Raw genomic sequence first — 10,368 nt, forward strand, 5'->3', positions numbered from 1 at the left:
TTAGGATCGGAGTTTTTTATTTTCTTATCATCTTCCTTGATTGTTGGATATCTCAACTACTCTTTTATCTGCCTACAATTTATGCTAACAGAAAAGTAAATTTTTTGGTGTTAAATGGATTCTTAAAAACTCAAATAATTTATCAAATGGAAGCTAACTATACGATTATGCGTGAGCTTCAACTTTTATCATTCATATCTGAAACGAAATCATAATTTTTTAAAGCAAATTCGAAAAAGAAAATGGACAAAAACAAATTCTTTGAAGCTTCTTACCAGTCAAATTAAACATTCTAGCTAGCTACACTAAAAATTGTGTTCTCAAGTTCATGCTCTCCTGATTCTCTTTGTTTGAGCTCATTGTGATTTTCTTCTTGAGTATCTGCACAAGAAGCCTAGCTCATATTACAAATCAACGTATTAGACATTCTAAAGAAAGGTTAACCCCTAAAACCATGGAATTCATTAATGTCATTGCAAAGCACAGTCGATTCCAAGTCTAAAACTATGGAATTCATTAATGTTTGAATACAACAATATAAAAATATGGAAAAATTGGGCACCTTCTGTGTTCTTTAATGGGGCTATCCATTGGTTGAATCATGATGGTGATTATGATGCTATTGTTACTATTCTTGTCTTTGATACTAGCAAAAGGAATGGTTTTTTAGAGATTCCTGTGCCAGAACAAGTAGGAAAGTGTTATCCTTGCCGACTGACGGTACTGGGAGGGTGTTTAGCCTTGTATTATGATAAATGTGATTATGATTATGATAAATGTGTGATATGGGTGATGAAAGAGTACAACGTGCAGTCTTCTTGGACTTCCTATGAGATTCCCAGCAGTTACTTTGAGCCAGTGTGCTTGTCCGAGGATGGCGATTTTATAGGATTCGATGAATCACCTGGAATGTCGAAATATAATGTTAGAGGAGAGCTGCTCCTGCGTTTTGATCACGCTTGTGATCAGATTGGGTACGTTTCGTATAATGTTTATACAGAGAGTCTCTTGATGCTGCCTAATGATGGCTCTGAGGAGAAAGAAGGGTATGTAACATTGTTCTTTCGTGCTTTGCTTTGTGCCATTTTAGCCCTGCTAATTTTGCTATATGCCATTATGATGGATGAAATGTTTTGATAAATCCATGTCTACTATAGTGACTTTACCAGTTTACTCATAAACTGATATTTTCTGCAGGAGTTCATCAGGAGTTAAAGGGACTGAAGAGAGCACCAACTTAGCCACTTGATTGTTGTTTTAAGCTAAAGGTAAAGTGGAAGGAGTTTCAAGAAACTTTTGTATTTGTTTTTGAGTTTGCTTTAAAAATGAGTTTCTTTCCATATATGAATGTTGGAAACTCAAGGACATATAGACAATTCAAATGGTGCAAGTCATGTATTACATGCAGTATCTTTTGTGAATATGCAATAATAGTACTACTAATAGTTCTTAAGTCTGCTTTAATTTTATTTCTCTTCTGCTATACATGCATGATGAATGTAGCTTTCCGATATTCATTTTGCATTGAGATCTCTATTAAGTCAATACATATATTATGACACAATGATTGGTATATATGCTGTGTAGAACCATGTATATATTATATAATATCATGTCACTATTTGTTAGGGAGGTAAGCATCAAAGTGGTCTCTGAAGTTATCGTCGAGCCTCAAAGTAATCCCGAAGTTAAAAATTAGTCGTAATTGTCCCTGAAGTTGAGCTCCGGTAATCATAGTCGTCCTTCCGGTCAATTTCGTCCAGCTAGCGCAACCGGAAAGTTGACCTGGAGTCGCTGGTGACACGTTAGCAGCGCAACGGCTAGCTGAGGTGGCGCAGTAAACGTTTTGGACTCAATTTGGTCCCTAATTTTAGGTTAAAAACCCTAGCCCCCAATTCTTCTCCTTTCTTCTCCATCGCACACGCTGTTCTCGTCTACTCTCCGTCGCACCAGAAGTGAGTCTTCAGTGTCTTCTTCATCTTCGAACACCACACGTTATGGCTAGCGCTAGCAATGCAATTGGGAGCTCCAACAACCCACGATCATTTGGAAGCATCATGAGGAGAATGAATAAAAACAGAAATGCGCGCCTGCCAGAATTCTAATCCAGGGAGACCGTTCGTGGGTTGCCCAAACTACAATGTAAGTGTTTGATGCTGTTCTTTGTTGTATATCTAGATGTAAAGTTTGAAAATTACTTTCCTGGAAAGATTAACCCCTAAAACCATGGAATTCATTAGTGTCATTGCAAAGCACAGATTCCAAGTCTAAACATGATATCCATTTTCTAATTGAATTTATCACTCAGACTTCCCTTAATTATAGGAATAAAACACAGCAACGTACTCTCCCAATTCAGAAAGAGGGACAGAGAGCTCAATCAACCAATGAATGCCGTTAAAAAAACCCTTTTGACAGCGAAGTCCCCTGTTTAGTGGATCATTGAGAAGTAGTGCAACCTTAATGCTCCTCCATGAATTCTTTCTCGCTGAAAACAAATCCAATTGATATTCTGTTCTTTCATCATCCCTCAAACCTATGACAAGCAAGTAGTCATATACAGCAGTGTACTAGGAGAAGCTTTTCTCAGGGAATTGAGGTAAAGTTACGAAGCCTCTGCAGGATCCGACGATATGAAATTGATGGCGTGGTTGGTTGAGTTTCAGGGAACATTGCTATAAGAGTTACTGCCATCCTAAACTTTCTATGACAGCATCTTCACTATTAATTAATTCGAAGGGTACCATACTAATTTAAAATAATAATTTTAATCAACAAAACCCATAAAAATTTCTCAATCACACGCACTATACTATAGGTCATTGGTATTAATATCCTGTAATTTTATTGTAATTTCAAAAATAAATACTTTGTACTTACAAAAAGTTGCCCAATTCTTTTAATGTTAATTTAATAAAAAAAAAAAAAAAAACCTCAAATACTATATTTTCATAATCATAACTCATAAGATCAAATAATGGAACTCTAGTTTCCTAGATTGCTAAAAATAGTTAGTTTAAGAACTAAGGGCTTAGTCAAACACTCAAACCTCTTAATCGCTATATTTGTTGTGACTGGTTTGGTGTTTCCCATCACACCTCTTCACTATGCATTATGGAGCCACACATTCCAGCTTCTTGCAGAGTTCTAATTCTACACTCCCCTTAACACTCACTACTGCAAAAAGCCATGCTATTCTTATCACCCAAACAATCTCTATTCCTTATTCCCATTTTTGTAATCGCTATCAGCCAAACAGTCCCTATTCTTGCACGTAATGCTCACGTCATCAATTTCCGCTCACCGAACCTGTATCCAGAATCACTCGCGTGGGATCCACAAGCGCAGCATTTCCTCCTTGGATCCCTCCAGCAGCGCCTTATCGCTGCAGTATCCGATGCCGGCGTCGTGGAAACCTTCATCTCCGACACCGACCTTCCTGACGGTGCTTCCATCCTCGGCATCGCCGTCGATTCTTACCGCAACCGCCTCCTCGCGGTCGTTCACCAGAACCACAACAACAATCAACCTCCGTTCAACGCACTCGCGGCCTACGACGCTCGCTCCCGCCACCGAATATTCCTCTCCTCGCTCCCTTCCTCCTCCGAAGACACGTCCCCCGCTGCCGCAAACGACGTCGCCGTCGACTACGACGGTAATGCCTTCGTAACAAACTCCGCGGGAAACTACATCTGGAAAGTAACCGTTGATGGCGAGGCCTCGATCTTCTCCAGATCTCAGCTCTTCACGGCGAACATTCCGGCGACGGCGAAGAACGACAGCCTCTTAGGCCTCAATGGAATAGCTTACGTAAGCAAAGGTTACCTCCTCGTTGTTCAATCGTGCACGGGAAAACTATTCAAGGTTGACGCGATCGACGGAACAGCGAGGGTGGTGATTTTGAACGAGGATCTCGTCGGCGCCGACGACATTGCCTTGAGGAAGGACGGAGGAGTTGCGGCGGCGGTGTCGCCGGTGAACAAGATGTGGTTCCTGAAGAGCGAAGACAGCTGGGCGGAGGGAGTGGTGTTCGACAGGTTGGAGCTGGATCTGCGACGGTTTCCGACATCGGTGACGATGGGAGAGAAGGGAAGGGTTTACGTGTTGTACGGACACTTGGACGAAGGGAGGGTTGGGGATTCAGTGAGGGAGGGTTTCGGAATCGCTGAGGTGCGGTCAAAGAGAGAGGGTCAAGATGACAGTATTTGGCTCTTTGTTTTAATGGGTGTGGGCTTCGCAATTTTAATGTTCTGGAGGTTCCAGATGAGCCAGCTTGTTAAAAAAATGCACCACAAGATTAATTGATTCTCTTCCTTTTCTTGTCCATATTCTTTATATTCTTGTGCTAGATTTTACTATTTTTTTATTTTTGAAAAATATTCCGTTTATCTTTTATTTCGAGTATTAGTTTAGTTTGATCAATTGTTTTCTTTACTGGCAGAGCTTTTTTGAATTGTGAGGTTTGAGGCATAAATTATGTGTATAATATATGCATGCTTAGTTGATTGTTTTTCAGTATAGGCTAGCTAGAAAGCGGACTCATTGGAATTGGACAATATTTCTTCTTTCTCCTCTTGTGTTTAATTAGAGTCATTAAAAAAATTAATTCTCTTCAATTAATTTGTTATAAACACTCGTTAATAACTTCTTGTTCCAATTAACCACATTAGAATCAGAGTTATACTTTGTATAAGAAGCACTTAATAATTTTTTCTGTTAACTGTTACTTAGTACTTCTTATAAGGAGTAAAATGATTTTGAAATTTCCAACCGAAGATGTAATTCCACGAAGTTTGAATCGGAGATGAGAGAAAACCATAGCTTAGAAACAAACTTGAGACGGAATAGATCTTTGGCCTGCACCCTCAATAAGATTGCTTGGAACAACTCCAGAGGAAGATCGTTGATGCTCTTCTGGTTATTATCCATTCATGCTAAGTGTTTTCATGCTCTGTATGATTCTTATGTAAATGCTTCATTGTATTTGTGAAGGGTTGTTGGTCCAAATTCTATCAGACTTAAATTCTTGTTAGTTAGTTAGTTCTATTTTTAAGCCTTAGAGTTTCTCATATACCAAATTTTTTGAACCTAAAATTTAGTTTCTCAAAATATTGAAATATAATATTTAATAAGAACACTTTTAATTATATCCTTACAAAAAATAAATGTATTATTTTAATTTGAATTTTAAGTTAAATTTTAACATTCTAAAGTCATGATGTGTAACAAATTCATCTATGTTTTTGGGGCTGTTGAAACCCCATCTTTCTCATGACTGGAATACTCAGAACACTGAAACATGCACTATCTTCTTCCTCCTCTGTTTATTTTCTAAGTGTTTTTTTTTCCTTCTAAACCTAAATAATGAATTTAAAAAGAGTTAAATTTTTTTTTGTGAAAAATCAAAATGAGGAATTTTGTAAACAAGTGATATTTACAAAATAAAAATTTACTTTCATCAATTTTAATAATTAATAATAGTATAATGTTGTTTGGATTGGATTATATGAATTTAAAAATCAAATTCAAAATTAATTCAATTCAATTAATACTTTTTTTAATTAAAAATTAGGTTTGAATCCACTCTAAATTATGCGAATCTGGTCACTTGAATTGGTTTAGAGGATTTGGTTTAAGACGGAATTAAATTTAATTTAATTTAAACCTTCATCATATCTCATATATATGAAACATTATCTTCATCAAACAATGAATGATTATTACAATAACAATAACAACACACAAAATTCAAACTTTAAAGCAAAATAGAATAAAACTAAAGTTTCTTGAAACTTTCAACTCAATTGCCAACCTTACAATCTATTTAAAATAGAACAACATGCATGCATGCCTAAGTTGGATTCCAATCATCCTTGACAAACTTGATATCTTCTGAGAAAAGATCCGCCAGCAAAACTCAATCCAATACCTAACTGCAGTAAACAATTCAATAATTATTCATAAATAAGATTCAAAACTCACGTACATTAATTATTAAGCAATTAAATTAACATGAATATATAACAAGGTGCAAATAAAGCTCATTAATTATTACATACCATTTTTCCATTTCTTCTTGTCACAGCTGGGGAGTGTGGCGAGACTCGGAGTATACACAGTACTAATGTGCTCAAAAGCTATTACGTGACAGAAACTATAATTAAAGTATTTAAAACACTGAACCCTCTCTCCTTCAAGTTTATACTTGGCAAAATTCATAGTGACACGATCTAACACAATAACATCACTGTAATTAGATAAGAATAAAGAAATGCAGTGGTGAGGAATCTCGTAGAGAAGAATCCAAGATGATGGCACTTTATATTTCTTCAACACCCATACCTGAGTTCTTTTATTATTATCACGGTAGTCGAAGAAATTCAAAGCTAGGCACCCTCCTAATATCACGAGTTTGGAGGGCCACCACGTTAGTTTTTGTTCAGGTAAAGGTATCTTTGAGAATCTCCTTTTCCTCACATCAAATATTAGAATATCTCGATTGCTAGGTCGATAAGACAACCAATGTATAGCTCCGTTAAAGAACAACCCCCAAGGTATAAACTCGTAGGTTATCAAAGGTGTGGGGGGTGCAACATCAATCTTGGTCCATGAATTAGTCCTCAAAGAAAAACAATGAGGCTGGTTTTCCTTAGAGAATATAACTATTACGTAATCATCATTTGATGCATCATAACCAATGCCATGAATAATATTATTTTTTTTAACAGCATTATAGTAAGATATTTTTTTGTGGGATTGGGTCACTGGATTCCATAGAATAATATAATATGGATAGTGGCGTAACAATACAAACCCTCTGCATGATCCAAGAACAAGTAAATTGGAACGTGTGTTCTTCTTCCATGGGAAAGGGAGAGAGAATTTTTCTATTGAGGTGTCAAGGGTGGCACCACCATGAAAGAGTGCGTGTAGGTCAACGGACCCAACCAGTTGATCATTATGGGCGAAGAAGTATGAAGGGATGGTGAATTCTGAAGTGTGGTGAAAATGAAATTCCACAAAGGTTGGATCGGAAATGAGAGAGAGCCATAGCTTAGAAACGAACCTGAGAGGAAAGAGATGCTTGGCTGGTACCCTCACTAAGATTGCTTGGAGCAACTCCAGAGGGAGAAGCTCGTTGATGCTCTTCTGGTTGTTATCCATAGAAGCAAGCTCTGTTTTGTTCTGCTTGGTTCTTATGTAATTGCTGAAGACTGTTGGGAATTAACGGCTGTTGGTCAAAGATTCTATCTGATTGAATTCTTGTTTGTTAGTTCTATCTTTGAGCCTAGGATTCCTCTTGAATTTTGTTTAAACGGTTTTGAAATCCAATAATTTACTGACATCCTTGGTTACTACTAATTAGTAGTATGACATTAAGTTAAAGCTTATGACTCTAATTTCATTGAATGTACCTAATCTTATAAGGATAGGCCATCTGCTAAAAATTATTTATAAAATCTATATTTATCTATAGTAATTGACAGTTCAGTACAATAAAGTAGCGTGCAAAAAAATTTCTTGACAAAATTACTGATACTAATTCTGCTTCTCTTTAAAAGCTATTCACTATGTATTTTCGTCCCAATAATTTAAAACTAAATTAGATATAAGATTAATAAAATAAGCACACATTGCTCGATAACACAGACAAACAGAAATTTTACAAGACTCATTTGACAAATTCACTGGATTCTGTACCTTGCATCTGAAGTCTGCAGGAGAAACTTATTATCCCCAAAAGAATCTACAATTAAAACTTCTAGGATTGAGTTCATAAAATTTTGACATGATAAAAAAAGTACATTATGTAATCTGCAAAATAAAACATCTAAAGTTTTGCATAACCAACTAAAAAATATTACTAATTTACTATTGGATTTGATTCAAAAGATAGGCCATGGATTCCTTACTCCTACATTTTTGTAGGAGTATCATTAACCTGCATCAAAATAATTATAAAATATACCCCATTTTTTTTTTGTAAAAATTACTAATTGCATTTTGATCCCTCTAATTATTAGTTTTTTAACTTTATTCTTTTTCCTTTCATTCTCACATTAGAAGCATTCAAGCATTCAGAGAAGAGAAGAAAAGGTCTGCTAGGGTTTTATACAATTTCAATTCCTGCATTTCTCGCTTCTTCTTCCTCTTCCTCTGCTGCAAGTCTCATTAGCATTATCCTCGCTGCCGCAACACGCCTCCGCCGCCACCGCAACCTGCCGCCTCCGCGCGCAACCTGCCGCCGCCGCCCACGACGTTGCCCCCGCCGCGCAAGACGCTTTTCTCCACATGTAATAGATGTATTGTAATTTATCATTTGTTGTTTTGCTATATTTGCAGTTGGCTTTCAACTTTTTTTTCCCCTTTGAATATTTTGTTTCAACCATTTTGTTAATTTTAATTTTCGGTTTAGGTTGAAGACATACTTGGAGAGCATGCTGATATTTTTATTGAGCACTATTACATAAAGCAGTCTGGTAACTGTGACCTATCTAGCATGAGCGATCCTCACGATGAATTTAAGGGAAAGAATGTCCTGATTGAGAGAAAAAAATCAAAAGATCCTTCAGAGATCACATCAAAGTACAGCATGTCAATTGAAACATATAAAGATATTCTTGGAGAATGTAGGCGTAAGCTGTTCGAAGTAAGGTCAAGGCGGGCAAGGCCACATTTGGATGATAAAGTATTCCCGTAAACATGGTTACTAATTTATTTAAGAATCTTCTATTATGATACTGGTTTCAACTTTTTAGTATGAGTCTCAAGAGATCCTATGCTTCTAGGTTATTGTATCTTGGAATGGACTGGCTATCTCATCTTTTTCCAGGGCCTCCAAGATTCTCCTGGGTGAAGTTGAGGGCACTAAATTCTATTTTCCTGTTGTTGGCACTGAAGTAAGTTTCCCCTTATACAGATGTGTCCATATATATAATTAGAGAGGCTTTGATATTTTAGTTTTGCCCTTTTGCTGAATGACTTTTGGCATTTAAAAAGACAGAAGACACACTGCTTTTATATCATGGATGTCTGTAAATTATCCTATTATGGATAAATTTTATATTGTTGTGTTGATCAAAATGGGAATTGGCAGTTTATGAGTTAGTTGGCATTGGCAGTTATAAGGGAATTGTGGATGAAGCTTGTTAAAGGAACACCTGGAGACAATTAGATCCTCTTCTTTTTTTCAGTTTTGAGTAATTGCTAATATATTCAACTTTCTCCTTTTTGTTTTGCAAATTCCAGCCAAAGGAATACATGCAAATTGCGGAAAAAGCAGCATTATTTATTAAGAAGGAACTTCACAATGCTGAAACCCAAAGGCTGAACCATAGTTTCAGAAATTCTCCATCTAAAGCACCTGGTTTCTTGGATGATTATGCTTTTCTGATCTCTGGATTACTGGATCTCTATGAATTTGGTGGTGGAATCAACTGGCTTCAATGGGCAATTGAATTGCAGGGCACTCAGGTAAAGATTGATATCTGAATCTGAAAGAAATTTCACGGTGCTTTGCCAGACATCGAGTTCCTCCTGAGATGTGTTACTTGCAGGATGCTTTGTTTCTTGATGGGGATGGAGGTGGATATTTCAATAATACTTGCAGGTGGATATTTCAGTTCTTCTCCGTGTGAAAGAAGACCATGATGGGCAGAACCCTCTGGAACTCGATGTCAGCTATAAATCTTTTAAATATCAATTACCGAACTGTTGGAAATTGAAAGCTTCTTCAATGCCCGGTTTCAGGGACCTGATCCAACTATAGCCTTGTACCTCAAGGGATTCAATTTCAGAGAGATAAGAGAAAGTGAACAGTTTCCTAGACCATAAAAATCGTCCTCATGAAGCTGTTTGAGATTGAGTCATACAAGGCATGGGCAGCTGCAGAACTTGAGCAACAGAAAGAGGTTGAAGAGGCTGAGGTTTCCATGCAGGAAGCTCAGGACTACCTTGATTCTGTCACGGAAAGTGCCATGGACGAGTTCCGGCGCTTCGAAGAGGAGCTTGAGAGCATGTCAAAGGCTGAAATGGAGAGCCTAGTTAACACTGCTGAGGGTGCAAGAAAGATGGGAAATTTGATGGAGAAAGCTGCCTCCATTGCTTCCAAGAAGTATATTGAGGCTGCACTCAATTCAGCCACTGCTTCCATGAAATCTGCTTGGAAGGGAATCTCTTCTGGCAAGGTCCATCCTTCTTAAAACATGAGAATAACAAAATAACCCTCCTATTGAAATGTATTTAGTTAAAATCTGTAATAAGATACTTCTGTTTTAGCCTTTTGTTTTGTTATCTTCTGTTCTTATATTATATTGCTGTTATAGAAATTGGATCAGAATTGATGTACCAAATTTGATAGGCTGAGAA

General features: G+C 37.0%; 4 protein-coding genes across 4 annotated transcripts; all 4 read left to right on the top strand.

The window, feature by feature from the left end:
* The first annotated feature begins 248 nt into the window (after nt 1-248).
* On the top strand, nt 249-1,464 carry LOC114927402 (uncharacterized). The gene is made up of 2 exons (XM_029296979.2): nt 249-1,046; nt 1,198-1,464. The coding sequence occupies exons 1-2, from the start codon at nt 520-522 to the stop codon at nt 1,247-1,249; spliced, it is 579 nt and encodes a 192-aa protein (XP_029152812.1). The 5' UTR covers nt 249-519; the 3' UTR covers nt 1,250-1,464.
* Nucleotides 1,465-2,384: 920 nt separating this feature from the next.
* On the top strand, nt 2,385-4,326 carry LOC114927401 (uncharacterized). The gene has a single exon (XM_029296975.2). It carries the CDS (start codon nt 3,190-3,192, stop codon nt 4,303-4,305), a length of 1,116 nt encoding a protein of 371 aa, XP_029152808.1. The 5' UTR covers nt 2,385-3,189; the 3' UTR covers nt 4,306-4,326.
* A 2,462-nt stretch (nt 4,327-6,788) lies between these two features.
* Nucleotides 6,789-9,655, top strand: LOC112775333 (uncharacterized). Its single transcript, XM_029296977.2, has 6 exons — nt 6,789-6,836; nt 8,025-8,303; nt 8,417-8,689; nt 8,790-8,900; nt 9,250-9,474; nt 9,558-9,655. Exons 1-6 carry the CDS (start codon nt 6,789-6,791, stop codon nt 9,636-9,638), a joined length of 1,017 nt encoding a protein of 338 aa, XP_029152810.2. The 3' UTR covers nt 9,639-9,655.
* Nucleotides 9,656-9,797: 142 nt separating this feature from the next.
* LOC114927403 (uncharacterized) lies at nt 9,798-10,293 on the top strand. The gene has a single exon (XM_029296980.2). It carries the CDS (start codon nt 9,846-9,848, stop codon nt 10,200-10,202), a length of 357 nt encoding a protein of 118 aa, XP_029152813.1. The 5' UTR covers nt 9,798-9,845; the 3' UTR covers nt 10,203-10,293.
* The last annotated feature ends 75 nt before the right edge of the window (nt 10,294-10,368 follow it).

This window comes from Arachis hypogaea, unplaced genomic scaffold (genome assembly GCF_003086295.3).
Source record: "Arachis hypogaea cultivar Tifrunner unplaced genomic scaffold, arahy.Tifrunner.gnm2.J5K5 arahy.Tifrunner.gnm2.scaffold_504, whole genome shotgun sequence".
NCBI lineage: Eukaryota > Viridiplantae > Streptophyta > Magnoliopsida > Fabales > Fabaceae > Arachis > Arachis hypogaea.